This window comes from Eleutherodactylus coqui, chromosome 10 (assembly GCF_035609145.1).
Source record: "Eleutherodactylus coqui strain aEleCoq1 chromosome 10, aEleCoq1.hap1, whole genome shotgun sequence".
In the NCBI taxonomy this organism is placed as follows: Eukaryota; Metazoa; Chordata; class Amphibia; order Anura; family Eleutherodactylidae; genus Eleutherodactylus; species Eleutherodactylus coqui.
This window is the reverse complement of record NC_089846.1, coordinates 112050666-112068925: the sequence shown is the minus strand read 5'-3', so window position 1 is coordinate 112068925 and position 18260 is coordinate 112050666. Positions and strand designations below refer to the sequence as shown.

Below are 18260 nucleotides of genomic sequence, written 5' to 3'. Positions count from 1 at the left end.
CAGCACACAATAGCGTGAATGTAGCAAACTGAATATAAAAGGGGGTTTCTGGGGCTTTAATAGGGATCACATCAATACCAGAATGCTGGTGTTCTGACGATCCCCACTGATCAGTTGATTGAAGGGGCTGTGGAACTAGACTGAAGAACAAATGACTTTTCTAATACTAGTTGGCTCATGTATTCGTATGATAAACCTCATCTTGACTTTCTATTTCAAGGCTATTTTACTGGAAAAGAAAACACTGATTCTGAGCAAAATGATCAACTTCTTATTCCCTTCTCAAAGTTATCTACTTTATCTGCAAATAACGGATATACTGGCAGCAGCGAGAGCCGCGACCAATGTCACCATGTACTTTGTACAACATGACATGAATAATGGATACTTTGCATTGTGTCTGCTCTATCAGTAATACATTAATAAGGTCAATTCAATAACCATTGTGTCAGTGAATAGCTTATAATACATTATAGGTCTGGTCACAATACAATTGAAGCAAAGTACAATGGTGCACTTAGCTAGTGACCCAAAGATCACTTTATAGAATATACCTATGCAACTTCTACAACAGAAGTAGGCCGACCTTGTCACTTCAGATCTTACGAAGCAACAGTGCCCATTGTTCTTAGCTAGCGCTGGATATGAGCAATGGATGCTGACGTTCACAACTGAAGTGATAGGACTTTCCCATTTCTGCTGTAGAATATTATAATTTAGCATTCTTGAACCAGTTTAGGGCATTTTATATCTGAAGATAAGATGATTTACACATTAGTTTCATATAAGAATGTACAAATGCCATCATTTTTAAGCTTACAGTAAATTGGCTCCCCATACTTCTAAACACAGCTAAAGAACTTCAAGAGGTATTCCGGGACATTAAAAAAAATGATAATGGGTTAAAATGAAGAGAAATTGAATACTCACCTATCCTGTCGGCTCCCCGTCCAGCGAGAAGAAGCAGCAGGCAGTCACGTTCTGTTCATTCTGCGCAGGACTACTCACAGGCTACAGCAGCCAAAGCAGAATTACCGCTGTAGCCTGTGAGTGGCTGAGCGGTCACATACACAACGAGCAGCATGTGACCGTCTGTTGTTTCTTCCAGGTTGCATGCTGGCTGCCGCTCTGGACGGGGAGCTGCCAAGATAGGTAAGTATTCAATTTCTCATTGTTTTAACCCTTTAGAATTTTTTTAACCCCTTTAAAACAACAGGAAATGGTAATGAATAGAGATGAGCGAGCATAGTCGCTAAGGGCAATTACTCGATCGAGTATTGCCCTTAGCGAGTACCTACCCGCTCGGAAGAAAAGATTCGGCTGCCGGCGGTGGGCGGGGAATGGCGGGGGAGAGCGGGGAGGAACGGAGGGGAGATCTCTCTCTCTCTCTCTCTCCCCCCTGCTCACTGCCGCAACTCACCTCTCACCTGCACCTGCAGCCGAATCTTTTCTTCCAAGCAGGCAGGTACTCGCTAAGGGCAATACTCGATCGAGTAATTGTCCTTAGCGAGTATGCTCGCTTATCTCTAGTAATGAAGCTTCTATATAATGTCACTGTCTATAGAAATTCAGTTTAAACACAAGTTACAGTATCTGAGACGCGGGCTGGGAAGATTGAAACTTCAGATAAGGCTAGGCATTGGACAATCCTCCAAAAGCTTCCTCAACGAAGAAACCTAAATCCAAAGTAACTGGGATGATAGGTGCTGCCCTGGCTTTGTATAGCATCAGCTACGGAATTCTAGCTTATGTGCATATTAGAAAACTCACTGGTTATCAGATTCCATTATTATTTCTTGCCCAGAGCTGAGCTTGGAAGCATATCTTTATAGCACCAAGCTTAGGCCCTGTTCACATCATGTTGGTTTGTAGACCCAGCATATATGCCTGCGAGATCTCCTAACTTATACACCAGATGAAGATCCAAGATCTTTCCACGCAGTATACATTTTTATGGCTCCGTTCACATCTGCATTGGAGGCTCCATTCGAAGCCTCTGAAACAGATCCAGCACAAAATCTAAGTCAACTGCATCATTTTGTCTGTGAAGGTGCATGTTGTAAGCCTGAAGGACTTGGTTATAGTCAACGGGGTCCCTCGGCACGGTTTCAGGTCTGAGGCTTCCGCTATTCTTACGGCTCGGCATTTATGATGGAGCTGAACAATGGAATTAGTAGATGCAGATGTGAACAGACCCTATGCAAAACGATCTTGTACTGGAAAATGAAGTTAAAAGGGCTGTCCGGTTACCGAACATCATCCCCCCTATAACACTAACTGTGCTAAAATAACAAAAGGAGCTGCACTTACCCCTCCACTACCACCACGATTTAGGGCTGTAGCTCCGCCATCCTCCCGGTGATTGTTGGTGAAGATGATGTCACTCGATATCATGTGACTGATGCAGCCAATCAGAGGGTCTGGCATCATCGTTCTGAACTCATGGTGCCAGGATGTGAGCACGGATGCTAAGAAAATGGGAGGTGACACTGCAGCCTGATTGGCTGCAGCGGTCAGGTGATATCCAGTGACATAATCATCAACAGCTAGAGCGCTTGATCACGGCAGGAGAGGAGGGGTAAGTGCAGCTGATTTTGTTATTTTAGCACAGATGGTGTTATAGGGGGTAATCGAACAACCCCTTTAAGTATGGTTTTCCGGTGCAGTCCAAAAAAGTATGATGACACATACCAAGTCTATCGAAAAAGGACACTCTTTTGGCAAAGGTCCACAGAAGCCTTTTGATGCATCCAGTATTTATTTGGGAGATTTTCCTGACATATGCGCCTATTGTATACACTAACATGGTATGGACAGGGCTTTCGGCAGCCTTGAATAGCAATGATTGGATTTAGAGGACCCTTGTACTAAAGAGTCTTGGGTCAGGAAAGAGGAAGAGTTTAGAGGGTTCAGTTCCCGCCAAACCTGAATTTCAATTTTGATCTGTACACTTAAAAGACAAATAATATACATATAATAGAATAGAGGGAAGCACTCATGTGTAGATTGTGAGTGCATTTCACAACACAGGTGGATGGAAACCAGCAAGTACTACAGTGTTTTGATTTGGCTTTAAAGGGGTTGTCCAATTGTAGAGTTCCGATGGCCTATCAGCAGGATAGGCCATCAATAGTAGATGAGCAGGAGGTCTGCCACCCTTGACTCACACTGATGAGCTGTTCACTGGACCGATAGTTATGTTCATCTGGTCATTTAGCTGATTTCTGCAGGAAGCAGACAGCTCTGCTCAAACTACAGGGCTTGATATGGCAGCCAAAGTTCCCTTTGAAGTGAATGGAAATTATGCCTGTAATACCAAACCTGGCCACTGTAGAGAGAACAGAGCTGTCTGCTTCCTGCAGAAATCAGCTCAGTGCATGTGCACATTAACGCAGTGAACAGCTCATCAGCGGGGGGGGGGGGGGGGGGGCTCCTGGACTGCAACCAATCTACCATTGATTTCCTGTCCTAAGAATTGGCCATCAATCATTTACAACTGGACAACCCCTTTAAAGAGGAACGTTTGTATCATTCTGTGCTGTGAGCTATAGGACACATCTACACATGGACTGTGCATTGCGGCATCAGTAACAGCAGGAGACATAGTTATGTATCATTACACTTAAGACAACCATCTAATTTCTCTTAAGACACACATCATTTACAGAGCAGAGTTTGAGTTGAGCAAGGACCATCTTTAAAGAGATCGGCTGTTGAATGATACACTGAATGGTCACTATATTAGAGACACTTGCCTTTTCATGATTGGAGCTACCCTGTATAGAAATTAGGCACATGACTCTAGAGCGCAACATAAAATCAAGTTTTCCGTGAATCAGTTTCTATTTGAATCCACATTAGAATGGGGCAATCGAGCAATCTGAATGACTCTGAATGAGGCATGGTCATTGGTGCTAGACTAGCCAGTGCGAGGATTTCAAAAACTGCCAACCTTCTGGAATTCCCTCATGCTAAGGTGTGGAGAGTATATGGAGAATAGTGTAACTGAGGAAGAATATCCAGTGGAATAAAAAACTTATTGGTGAAAGGGGTCAGAGGAGGATGTTAAGAATGGTTCTGACAAATGGGGTGTCACAGTGAAACAAATTACATATAAATATAACACTGGTTCTCCAACTAAAGTGTCCAAATGCACAACTCGTTCCTTAGCACAGACGGGTTCTAACAACAGACCAGTTCGCGCCCCATTGCTGTCTAAAAGCAAGAGAAAGGCAAGACAGCAGGGGGCAAAAAAGTGCAAAAATGGATAAGTGAGCACTGCAAAAACATCATATGGTCAGATGAATCCAGCCTTCATGTTGATGGGAGGGTCAGAATTTCGTGAAAGCAGCATGAATTGATGACCCCTTCCTGTCAGGTGTCAACAGTTTAGGCTGAAGAAGGTAGAGTAATGATATAGGGAAAGTTTCCTCGGCGCACCCCGGACCCTCTGATACTCATGGCTGTGTTTCGGAAGGTCAAAAAAGGTCCAATGCGCTACTATATATGTGTCTCTAATAAAGTAGCCATTTAGAGTATGTTATTTTTTTTATAAGAACCAAGTTTATTGAAATCTCTTGGGCCTAGAAACAAAGTTACTTGATTCCAGACATGGCGACCATCTACTTGACTGAAAGCTTGAGACTCAACAGTTCTCTCTTGCCTGTGTATGCTGTGTGCACTTGGACTATGGCCTGATGTGAGTTTTCATCTGTACAAATATGTATCTACTACAATTTACAACAATGGACCTTCACGTCAAATACATTATAAAATGATTTAGTAGAGTATCCCCAATTGGGGCGGCATGCTGTTCGTAATCTGAGAATATATGCATTAGGAGTAGAGCTTAGCAAGTAGTGCCTTAGCCGAGTATCTCCCTGCTCGTCTCTAAAGATTTGGGGGCCGGCGCGGGTGACAGGTGAGCTGCAGCGGGGAGCGGGGGGGGAGAGAGATCTCCCCTTCGTTCCTCCCCGCTCTCCCCCGCCGGCCCCCAAATCTTTAGAGTCGAACGGGGAGATACTCGGCTAAGGCACTACTCGCTCGAGTAATGTGCCTTAGCGAGTATACTTGCTCATCTCTAATTAGGAGATTTCGCCCGTCTTTTAGTAAAACAACAGACCACACAAAATTATGTAAATTATTAATATTCCGGGTTTCACAAGTCTATGGAAATGCTTCTCATGTATGGCACAAAATCATAAAAAGCTCAATAAATAATGCAAGTGTTCATAGAGACAGATTACATAGCTTTCTACTAGTATTGTAAACGTTATCACTTATTCATGATGACCCATCTAACACAATATAGAATAGTATATAGAAACGTCATCAAGAATTACCCGCATGCAGGTATAAACATTTTTCTACACTTCTGCATCTGCTGAGCGCCATCACCCATGATACTCAAGAAGGATGATGTATTGATAGTAGCATGTGACTCCTTCTGGCTCTGTCACAGTATGCCAAGTCATTGCTGTATTGGGTCTTACCACAAGGATATTATACACAGCGACGAGATGTAAAATTCTGTGAATATGACTGCTAATCAGATCAGTTTTGTAATCTGGGACTTAAATATCTGGTATTTAAATAATTCAAAAAATATAACTAAAGTAACAGATGACACCAATTTTGAGGACCATGGCTGTAAAGGGTTGGTTTTTGTAACTCGTCTACTAAGTCTGCTCTACAGACAAGAGGATTCATGGTATATATCCATAGATAGCAACTTACATATCCATATCCATAGATCAGTCTGAGGGGGTTAGTTGCATGTACACAATGCCCCTCTAGTACTATAATAACTTTATATGCTCATTTATTGTAGTCATATACACTGAACGATCACTGCATTAGGAGCACCTACTTAACAACGGTTGGTCCAGCACAACTTTCAGATGTCGGAGAACAGATTCCACAAGTTTGCGAATATCCTCCAAGCTCACCTTGACTTATGCACTCTGCAACAGCTCCGTCAGTTAGTGCACCTTTTGTCATTGGGGTTACAGTCTGGTGAGTTGGAGGCCAAGGCAGTGCCTACAATTCATTGTCATATTCCTCCAACCAATCCCTAGTGATCCGAGCTCCATAACACAGAGCACTGTCCTGTTGAAAGATGGCGCTATGGTCGGGAAAGACCAACAGTCTTATGCCATGCCAGGAAAATGCTCCCCAGACCATGACACCGCCACCACCGGCCTGTTGAACCTCAAAGATACACCGATGGGATACGGCTTCATGCTGTTTATGCCAGATATGAACCCAGCCATCCCTATGGTACAGCAGTAAATGGGACTTATCACTCCAGACAGCCTGGCTACTACGCCCCAGTCAATGCAAGATACGCCGCATGGTCATTGTGAAAATTCGTCTAACTTCCTCACAGTTGTACTGTTGGGTCATTTGGTCCACTGTGGCACATCGTTGATTAGATACCAGACGTGCCACCCGATGCTCTCCTTTAGGATCCACTGCCTATACCCTGGTGCTGTGTGATCTTCTATTGGATGTCTGTCCATGGTTCAACCAGTCTTGGTGCACTCTTGATACCGTGGTTCGGAACAGCCAACAAGTGCAACTGTTTCAGAAATACTAGCACCACACTTGCAGGCACCAATAATCTGCCCGCGGTCAAAGTCACTCAAGTCACCCATGACTGCCAAATCTTGCCTACTGCTAAGCAGAGGAAAGATCAGCACATTATCTGAGAGCAGACCGTTACACGGCCATCACATGGTACTACGTTACTGATCACAAGATGTCACGCTCCAGCCATTCCTAATGCAGTGATCGTTCAGTGTATTTGCAAAATCCAGGCAACCTCCTTGATGACCACTAGCCCTAAAGCAAAGCAGTAATTATGGAACTTGATGAGCAAATCCAGTTTGCTTAATTTCTAATTTAATGTGTTTAGCGTATTTGCGGTTCCTAAAGCTTAAATTGATATACTGATATCTTTGCATTTATGGATGTTTTGATGAATTCCCAGGCAGGTCCGGCCAGTATACGGCTGCCTCCTCCCAACGAAGCTGATTTTCTGAGATCTACAGAGCAAATCACGTACTGTACTCTACGAGGTGAAACTGTGCCTTATAATTGCATTAACTAGGTAATTTGCACAACCTAATTATAGCAATTACAGAAGCCCAGACATCTCTGAACAGGGAATGGCCATGGCATGATACCCATTTCTCTGTGCAAATGTGATATTTCCAGGGTGACCTATAATTCCGAAAGAACATACAGTTCTTTGTCAGTCACTTGTCAGAAGTAGGTGGCATGAAGAAAAACCCTTACTGTCTATATCCGACTAAGCCATCATGCTGCTAAGCTTGTCTTATGACAAAACATAGCATCCGACATTGACATAGCTACAGTGATGGTCCCAGGGGTCATGGAGGGCTGTATTGTTCCAAAAATATGTATAATACTAGTGGCTGGTAATATAGATGACTAAAACAACTTGACGTATCTAATGTATTATATAATAGCTTCCACAATGAAATAACAATTTTGTAGAATATTTTCTCAGAACTCAATGCTATACCATTCCTCCTTTATTCCTCCTGGAAATGTACTAATAAATTGACAACTGGCTGTTAAAGAGTATTTCAGAGACTGGACATTTTTTAAAGTTTTCGCCCATCTATTGCATAGGTGAAAACTGATAGATCAGTGGGGTCCGACCGCTGGGACCCCGAACGGTCCTGAGAATCGGAGTCCCATTTCCCCATTCTTTTTCATGTCCAGCAGTCTGCACCCCCTACAGGGAGGAGGAAACTGAATGGGGCGGCAGTCGTACATTCACAGTGCCACTTCAGTCATTTTCAATGGGACTGTCGGAGATAGCCAAGTACAAAGCACTCATCTATTTCCGTCAGTCCCATCGAAATGAATAAAAAGGTGGCAGTGCATGTGCGGCCAGTGCTCCATTAAATCTGACTTCACTATGGGTGGGAGTAGCCTCCCAGATGTGAGGAGTAATGGGGAAACAGGACCCCCGTCCTCAGGATTGGCGGGGTCCCAGCTGTAGGACCTCCACCAATCTATCAGTTTTCACCTATGCAGTAGATGCATCTTTAACTGTGCAATCTGACACTATTCAATACCCGGTCCAATCAATGATGGCAGTACCAAACTGCATAGGGGTACACTCTATTGACAAGGGGAATGGTAACACCCAGTTGTCAATTTATTAATATACACTTTTTGTCAAAAACAATTCTGGGAAAAGAGTCCCCAATATTGTTATTTCATAGAGAATACAAGAGTTTATTAGAACATACTTGCCAGGAGAGCTGTCAGGGCCTCCAGGAATAATATATTAGGGAACATTTTCATTACCAGTTCCCCCTATATGTTATTACTGCTATTATTATCAGAAACTGAAAGGCTTCTGGAATATGGCAATATGAGAAACTGTAAGAGCAGTGAGACTGTGGAACTTTCTGCCTGAGGACGTGGTGATGGCAGGATCCATAGAGGGGTTTAAAAGGGGACTTGATGTCTTTTTGGAGGGGAAGGATATTATAGGTTATAAATCTTAGGTTAATTGTTAATCTGGGTATACAAGCAGGTAGGAACTATTAGGGGTTGATCCAGGGAACAGTCTGATTGCCATTAGGGAGTCGGGAAGGAATTTTTCTCCCAAAGGGGCTAATTGGCTTCTGCCTCTTGGTTTTTTTTGCCTTCCTCTGGATCAACAACATAGGAGGATAAACGGGCTGGACTAGATGGACATTGTCCTCATTCAGCCTTACGAACTATGTTACTATGTATTTTAAAGGGGTATTCTGGAGACTTGACATCTTTCAAATTTTATCAGATCCACTGGATGAGTGAAAACTAATAGATTGGTAAAGTCCCAACCGCTGGAACCCCCACCAATCCTGAGAATGGGTAGCCCTCTTTCTCCATTCCTCCTCATTTATGAGTAGCTTCACCCAACTGCAGTGACATCATTAAAGGAATGCTGCCCATGCATTAGCAGCCACCACTCGGTTATTTCCATCAATCCCATTGAAATAGACGAAGGGATTTGTATTCAGCTATCTTCGGCAGTCCTGCTGAAAATGAATGGAGCAGCACTGCGCATGAGCGACCACCGCTGCACTCAATCTCGTCCTCACTGTGGGCGCTGCAGCGTGGAGCATGGGGAAAACAGATTCTCCGTTCTTGGGACTGGTGGGGTCCCAGTGGATGGGTGAAAACTTAAAAAATTGTACAGTGTCTTGAATACTCCTTTAAGGTCCCAAAGCCATGTCTCAGAAAGAGTCCCAGCATATACAACCCTAACCCCCAAAAAACTTGTGTTAAATGTAAATAAATGTAAAGAAAAAAAAAAGAAGGCAATGATTTAGAAATCTCATCTAAGCATATTTCATTCACAATAGAACATAGAACACATATCAGAAGGGAAGAGGGAGACATTTTTCCAGTTCATTTTAAAAATTAAACTCATTTAGAAATTGATGGCAGCAACACGTCTCACAAAAGTTGGGCCCCGATACAAAATCTGCTGCAGGGCCCCCAACTATAATGCTTTATTCATAGTACTGGGCTCCCTATATGGAGAAGAGAGGCCTTATGGGCCCCCTGAGGTGCCTCGGTCTGGGTGCAACTACATCCCCCGCATTCCCTATAGTTATGCCCCTGGTCAGGGCCATGTCTACCATTGTGTAGCTTCCCTTCTTTCTTCTAGAACAGTGTGTAAACATCTGGGGAGTGAGGAGACCAATTGCTGGAGTTTTGGGAGAGAAATGTTGTCCATTCTTGTCTGATGTAGGATTCTAGCTGCTCAACAGTCCTGGGTCTTCTGTGCTGGATTTTTCGTTTCATAATGTACCAAATGTTTTCTATTGGTGAAAGGTCTGGACTGCAGGTGGCTGGTTCAGCACCCACACTCTTCTTCTATGAAACCATGCTGCTGTGATGGATGTAGTATGGGGTTTAGCATTGTCTTGCTGAAATATATAAGGCCTTCCTTGACAGAGACATTGTCTGGATGGGAGCTTATGTTGTTCTTACACCTCAATATACTGCTCAGCATTGAGAGTGCCTTTCAAGATGTGTAAGCTGCCCACGCCATAAGCACTAATGCAACCCCATACCATCAGAGATGCAGGCTTTTGAACTGTGCCCTGATAACAAGCCGGATGGTCCCCCTGCTCTCGAGTCTGCAGGACACGGCGTCCGTGGTTTCTAAACAAATTTCAAATTTGCATTCATTTGACTACAGAACAATTTTTCATTCTGCCAGACCATTTAAAATGAGCTTTGGCCCAGAGAAGATGCTGGCATTTCTGTATTATGTTGATATATCTTCTTTGCATGATATAGCTTTAACTTGCATTTGTGGATTGTACTGTAAATTGTGTCCACAAGCAATGATTTCTGGAAGTATTCCTGAGCTCATGCAGTGATTTGAATTACAGAATCATGCCTGTGTTTAATGCAGTGCCGCCTGAGGGCCCATAGACCTCGAGCATCCAATATTGACTGTTGGCTTTGTCCCTTGTGCACATGAACTTCTCCAGATTCTCTGCATCTTTTGATGGTATTATGTAATGTAGATCGTGGGATATTCAAAGTCTTTACAATTTAAGCATAAGGAACATTTTTCTGAAATTGTTCCACAATTTGTAGACGCAGTTTTTCACAGATTGGTGAACCTCTGACCATCTTTTCTTCTAAGAGACTCTGTCTCTCTAACATGCTCTTTTTATACACAGTCATGTGACTTAGTAAGAAATTGCCCCCCAGCTGTCTTTCATTAGCACCACATACTTTTCCCGCCTTTTGTTACCCCTTTCCCAACTTTTGTGAGATGTGTTGCTGCCATCAATTTCTAAATTCGCTAATTTAAAAAAAAAATGAAATGGAAAAATGTCTCTTCCGATTTGTTTTCTGTGGTCTATTGTGAATAAAATAAGCTTATATGAGATTTCCAAATCATTGTATTCTTTTTTTCTTTACATTTACTTACATTTTACAATTTTCCCAACTTTTTTGGAATTGGGGTTGTAAAATGACACACTGATACTTGTGTAGTCCATTAAAAAACAGAACCACTAGCCTAATAGCTTGTAAGGAAATGTAGGAAATGTTAGTATGAGCGCTAAATCAATGACTTGGCATACCACAGACCACCGTTCCTGAAAATAGCTTGTGATTGAACATTGTCAGTTTACATGCAATAATCTAGGATTTAAGGGCTGACCTTCAGGGCCTGGAAGTGAGATCACAATTCAAATATCCATTTCCACATTGATCATTAGATGAACGAGGGGGAAACACGAAGATTGTTAGAATATTCAGTAACAAAAAAATCCTACATTCTGGTTACATACACTTTATTTCAGCAAGTCCCAAACGTACCAGTGGATACAAATTATTATCAGTGTCGTTACAGAATATGATGCCGAACCGGAGAGCGCTTACCGCACCGCAATACCCCCATGTGCCGGGCCAATCCAGTATACTGCCGCTGGGTGTTTTATCAGCATCATACAATATATTTTAGTTTGTAGTTTATGTTTTTAGTTGTTAACGGAATCTCTCTGCAGCCGGCTGCTTTTCTAACTGGTGCCGGACATGCAGCATTTTAACAACATGTCCCGTTGGCCTGTGGGACAAAGGGCCGAATTGCTGACTTTTGTGAACACTGATAATAGCTTGCTTTATCCACATTAGCACATGCACAAATAAACAAGACAAAATGGTTCTTTCCCACAATACATGCAATAAATACAAGGCTTACAAGGAGAGCATGACTGAGCAGGGATGTGCTAGACTTTTCTCATTTAACATTGGCGCTGTGGATTGTCTATTGGAGAGAGCTAATGATCTGCTTGCTAATACAAGAACGAAGTACAAGATGTCTTTTCCAAATTTGAGAGAGAAAAATTTGCTACATTGCGCTTTACTTATATTGCTCTGATTATGTGTTACAGTCTATCACAGCCAATTATAGGATGGAGCTGTATTTAAAATGTTAAAGGTCTCTGAACTTAAACTCTCAATATTTCAGTGTCTGTGTAAGGGGGTTACAGTTTATCGCTTTCATGATAGTATAATCTTGTTTTTTTCTTGTAATGATATTATCTCTTTAAGAGGCAATGGGAACAGAGAAACAGATGAGCAGGAAGAAGAGACAGGAAGGAGTTGAGAGAGGTGCTTGGTGCAGCACTGAGGTTGAAGCAGGAGTCTCTCCTGGTGTGCTGCAGTATCACAGATACAATCCTAAGGACGGTTCCCTCCGAGAGAAAGAGATACAGTCATTGAGAAGCTGAGAGCAGAGAGCAGCTGAGATGTGGATGGAGGGGGAAAGGGGGAGTCTTTTCTGGTTTTTGCTACAGGGCTCTAGCAATTGTCCTATGAGTACTTTACTTCTAGTGACCAGGGAAAGGAGTGCTGAATAATGAAATCAGCGCCAAGTGGTTCCTCCTTTACCTCCCCTCTAACAATGCTGAACGCCTGCCAGAAGGTCTGGAAGACAGTCATCCTTGGTCATCCAGGCATAGATTGTTACAGGTATCCCACTAAAGACTGTTTAGTGAGACACTTATCATTTTATTGCTCTTCTCAGACAACCGGCCTGGGATTCTGATGAACAACCACTCATAAGGACTCTTGAATAGAGATGAGTGAGCACGCTCGTTTAAGGCTGCTACTCGATCGAGTAGCAGTCTTATTGGGTAACTGTGTACTCGCCTGGGGGGACAGCGAAGGGGGGAGCGGGAGGGAGCTGGGGGAGAGTGAGAGAGATCTCCCCCCTCGATCAAGTAGCAGCCTTAAACGAGCGTGCTCGCTCATCTCTACTCTTGAACTCTATTGACAGACTGAGATACTCGCTGGATCACTGAGTCACAAGTTACAGTTTTCCTGTTTTATAGTTAATAAAGAGTTTGTGTAGCAATGGCAACTCCTGAACCCCATGCCCGCCAGGCTGACATCGACCTGGAAAGCTAGGAATGCCCTGCACCCACTGCCTGTGGCCCCTTACAAATGTACTTTGCAGTGATCTGATGTAGTTACTTAATGCTGTAGGTATAACTTATCCAGATGTAAACTACATAATGGTGTTTTTTTTCCTAGTCTGCATTCTCCATTAAAAGCAACGACTAGTATCTTGATGAGTAAATGCTGTTTTTGCTGGCGAGTGGCTGTTATTCAATGTGTACATTATACCCACTCACTTTACTCAGATCTGAAGTCATAGCACTCGTAAACATAGAAACAATCAGTCATGTTGTCCTTGTAAAAAGGAGGTAACAAGTATACACATATGCTGCACACAAAGTGGAACACAAGGTGCGAGGACTGAAGTCCAATGGATTCCGCCGTCTAATGCAATGAGATGAAGTCAATGGAGTGCAGGAATGAGAATCGCAGACGCAAGGCTCCAAATTTGTTCATGCTTCTGTGCCCCCATGGATTTAATTTCACAGTGTAGAAGGCAATGATTTTTTTCACATGTGCTCATTATGTTCATTGACAGGGTGACCATAAATTGAGTTGCCATAGGTTGTGCCAAGGCTATTTGTGCTCACTAGCTTATTTCAGTGACATCATGCGGAAATAGGTGCTCTTGTCTTTTGCTACCAACTATTAGTCTTTCAGCAAGGGGAGCAAAGTTCCCATTTTACTTAAACTTTTCTATGTCCAATTTTGATACCGTTTGCTCTTATTGCACCCCCTAATACTGTACTGTTTTTGTTGATACTCAGTATTTTATTGTGTTTAGTTTCACTACTCTGTCAGTTGTGAAAAGAAACAGATATATACAATAATATTACAAATTGATTATCCATTGTTTTGACAAGTAAAAGTTAACTCTGAAACTAAATAGCTGGTAGCAAAAGAATTACCCACAACAAGTTATGAGTAAAAGTTTTTTTTTTACCTGGGCGTCCCGAAGGTCCTGCTGGTCCAGTGTTTCCTTTAGGACCTGCTGTGGCTGGTCCTGGGAGACCTGGTTGTCCTGGTGGTCCTATACTACCTCCACGGCCAGGATAACCACTGTCTCCTTTAGGACCTGGGAATCCAGGAGATCCGGGGGTACCAGAAAATCCTGGTTCACCCTTTGCACCTGCAGATATAAAGGAGGATGATTAAATTTAAGATCAAAGCTTAACAAAGGGAAATGTAATGGAATCATTAAAGGGACTCTCCAGTTTCAGGACAAAATTCTGTCCTGGGACAAGGGGAGGAGAAGAGTAGATTAGTTGTTGTACTTTGCCACCTCCCACCCCCACCCTCCCAATCTGCTGGTTCCAGGCTCTGATTTCGACTATTCAAGATGGGTGCAGCAATTTTCTAACTACCTAATGCACTCTGTGCACTGCTCTCTGATTGGTTAGTACTGATCATGTGAGCAGCTCTGGCCAATCAGAGAGCAGGTGTAATGCACTGGTAGTCTAATACCAGCAATGCACTATGGGATTAGGCAGTTTGAAGATTGTATCAGTCATCTTGGATGGCAGGAAACAGAACCTAGAATGAGCAGATTGGAAAGAGGGCAGAGAAGAGCAACTACAGGTAATATACCGCCTCCCAGAAGGTCACCTCAATTATGCTAAATATACATGAAAGACTAAACAAGACCAGTCCCATCCACAGTTTTATGTCCCTCAGGTGTAATAGAAAATACAAAGTAAATATTTTGCTATTACAACAGATATAAAAACTCTACAGACAGGTAAAACTTATGTATACACGTTTCGACTGTCCTTCAGCAACACGTGAAACCTTGTAATTATGAGACTGCTGAAATGTTAAGATCAAATATATACCTGGAGCCCCAGGAGGTCCGGGTGTTCCTGGTGTCCCAAAGCCCGGTAGTCCTGAAACAAAGACATAAAACATTTAAAAAAGATACAGGGATATAAGATTTTGTGGTTATGACTGACTGTAACAGACCTGCTTCTCCTTTTAGGCCAGCAGGACCAGGAATTCCATCTTGCCCCGGTTGACCCTTTTCGCCTGGAGGTCCTGCAGGCCCCGAGCGGCCAGCATCACCTACAAAATATAATACACTGTGTTGGTGCATAAAAAATAACTGTAGCCTTTTAGGCCTCATGTCCACGGGGAAAATCAGGCCCGCTACGGATTCTACATGGAGAATCCGTAGCGGGTCCCTCCTGCCCCGCGGACATGAGGCATAAAAATAAGAATAAACTTACCTCTCGCCCGCTTCGGATCTTCCCATCGCCGCGGCTTCATCTTCTCTCCGTCGCGGCTGGATCTTCTTTCTTCGGCCCGGCGGATGCGCAGGGCACGTCGGTTGCGTGCCCCGCGCATGCGCCGGCCCGAAGAAAAAAGATCTGGCCGCGACGGAGAGAAGATGGAGCCGCGGCGATGGGAAGATCCGGAGCGGGTGAGTAAATTCCCATTTTTGTCTCCCGCGGATCCGGACGGCTTCCATAGGCTTCAATAGAAGCCTGTGGGAGCCGTCCCCGCGGGAAACCCGCACGAAAATGAAGCATGGTCCAGATTTTTTCATGCTCCATTTTTTTTTAAATCACTTTTATTGACCATCCGCGGGTATTTATCTACCCGCGGGTGGTCAATGCATCCCTATGGGGTGCGGATCCGCGGACAGGAGAAGAGTTAAAATCCGCTGCGGATTTTAATTCTTCTTTTGCCCGTGGACATGAGGCCTTAATGTACAAAGTATCTAATACTTTGTTTAATACTGATTTCCAATAATCTTTAAATTCTAATTAGTTCTTCATGAATTCCACCATGTTTGCAAGCCAAATGCTTTTGTATTCACTATCATTCTGAGAAAATTGAGAAGAGGACAAAACCTCAACCCTTTTAATTCCACTTAGTTGTATCATTAAAACAATCTTTTTGAATTGTGTCTCCAGCTTAAACATTTTTAGCTGTTGACCTAAGGTGATGTGTCATTAGAAAAGGACCTGCTGTTTAAATAAAGCTTTTATGCTAATCATATTTTTTAATGATTTTTTTTTTTTTTTGCGTTTTCTATATAATCATGATCTATATGTAAAAATAATCCTAAAAGGCTGCAATTTTTACTTTGGCCACAAAGTCTGAAACTTCTTGTTTTGTAGAGATTACCTTTTAGTAATCATCTGGTTATCATTACAGGCAAGATTACAGAATGCAAAGTAACATCTATGTATAGATAATACATCATCCACCATTCACAATAGATGATGGTCACAGCTTTCCTCTTTCCCCTCCCTGCATAGTTACTTCTGCACAGATTGCACAAGATCCCCACAGCACTCTCTCATAGATGTCAGTGGACATCTCCAGGCTGGTAGAAAGATTGCACAGAATATTTGCAGATAATACAAAACTATATAAAGAAATTAACACAAGAGAGGACAGAATGCGGTTGCAAATGGATCTGCATAAATAGGGGGTTTGGACAGAAAAGTGGCAAATGAGGTTTAACACTGATAAATGTAAAGTTCTGCAAATGGGCAGAGGAAATACATGTCACCATTACACACTAAATGGGAAACCACTGGGTAACACTGACATGGAAAAGGACTTGGGGATTTTAGTTAACTGTAAGCTTAACTGGAGCAACCAGTGTCAGGCAGCTGCTGCCAAGGCAAATAGGATCATGGGAGGGATCAAAAGAGATCTAGGGGCGCATGAAGAGAAGATTGTTCTTCCTCTTTACAAATCATTGGTCAGACCACACATGGAATATTGTGGACAGTATTGGGCAGCGGTACTCAAGAAGGACATATCAGAGCTTGAGTGGGTAAAAAGGCGGCAACTAAAGTAATAAATGGAGTGGGCGGCCTACAATACCCAGAGAGGTTATCAAAATTAGATTTATTTAGTTTAGAAAAAACACCATTGAGGGGCGACCTAATAACTATGTATAAATATATCAGGGGACAATACAAAGATCTCTCCATCATCTATCTATACCCAGGACTGTGACTGTAACAAGGGGGCGCCCTCTACATCTAGAGGAAAGAAGGGTCGATTATCGATTACTTCAGAAGGGTCGTTGATCAAAGGATTATTCTGATTGCCAGATTTTGAATTTTTTTCCCTCAAATTAGGAAAATTGGCTTCTACCCCACTGGGGTTTCTTGTCTTTCTCTGGATCAACATTGCTTTGTGTGTGGTTGGGGGGTGGGTGGGGTGGGGGGTAATAGGCTTAACTAGATGGAGATATGGCTTTTTTTCAGCCTAACATACAATGTTACTATGTTAAAGATTTGTGTTGTCCATGCTGTAAAGCATATCTCTAAATGCTGGTAACAGTTGAATGCAGCAAGCTGGCTTCTCTCATAATCATGTACAGAAAATAGGATAAAACAATGCGCTATCAGAAAAGGAAAATAATTTTTTTTAAAAACAATATTTATCAACATTTTTGTTTTTAATTAGTAAAAAAAATATGGGTGATACAATGCCTTTAAAATTATAATGGGGGAAGGGTAATCCTTGGAAACAATGGGGCAGATTTAGTAATACGGTTGAATAGTCAGACAGTGCATGGGTGTGGTATTCTCCAGCAGCCAATCCCCGTTAGTCTGCAGCACATAAAAACCTGCATCTCTCAGTAGTTGATGCTGGTCTTTGTACTGTTTGGATGTATCTGTTGTGTGCCCACTCAGATCTGTGTTTGCATGTAGGTATGTTGTGTCTCTCTGCTTCCCAAAGACGGTTTGGACACCTGTAGTCCTTGTCTGTATCATATGCAGATCCCCTCTTCCCTTCCCCTGACAGGTGCGGCCTCCAAACGTTTTATGTCTGGTCTGTGTGTCAGTTGGTGGATCCCTGACACAGTTCCCTATGTAAGCATGGTGGCTGACTGTCTATCCCCCTGGTATGAGGACACTGTTAGACTTGCTGTGTGTTTGCTGTTTAGGGTGAGCAGTCAAGAATCCTTGTCTGTTGCAGCTTGCTGTGCGTTTGGTGTCTTGCTGGTTCATGTCCGTTTATACGTTTATTTTCTGTCAGTTTGGTGTCAGTTTGTTCTGCTGAGTTGTTTGCTATTTCTGTTCTAGGGTGGCCCCTAGGGTCCTCTAGTAGATGTGTCTTGCTAGTGTAGGGACTGCAAGACATGAGGGGCCTTGCCGGGGCTTGCAGCTTAAGTTCATTGGCCAATGTACGAACTAACACCTTGCTTTTATATTCAGCTTTACCATCTGCTGTGGAGTGCGAGGTTGTGTGGTGAGTTTGTGCATTCTGGTTGTGAGTATTCCCCTTTCAGGGAGAGCAGGGTCGAGGTTCCAGGGTGGGGCCGCCTTTAT

At 42.9% G+C, this 18260-nt stretch overlaps 1 protein-coding gene across 1 annotated transcript in view; it reads right to left on the bottom strand.

The window, feature by feature from the left end:
• Nucleotides 1–18260, bottom strand: part of COL4A5 (collagen type IV alpha 5 chain) — a 173344-nt gene that overhangs the window by 30371 nt on the left and 124713 nt on the right. The window contains exons 39-41 of the mRNA XM_066581716.1: nucleotides 14923–15021; nucleotides 14796–14846; nucleotides 13907–14092 (exon numbers count right to left, since the gene is read on the bottom strand). Of these exons, the coding sequence (XP_066437813.1) occupies nucleotides 13907–14092; nucleotides 14796–14846; nucleotides 14923–15021 (336 nt within the window). The remainder of the gene's footprint in view (nucleotides 1–13906; nucleotides 14093–14795; nucleotides 14847–14922; nucleotides 15022–18260) is intronic.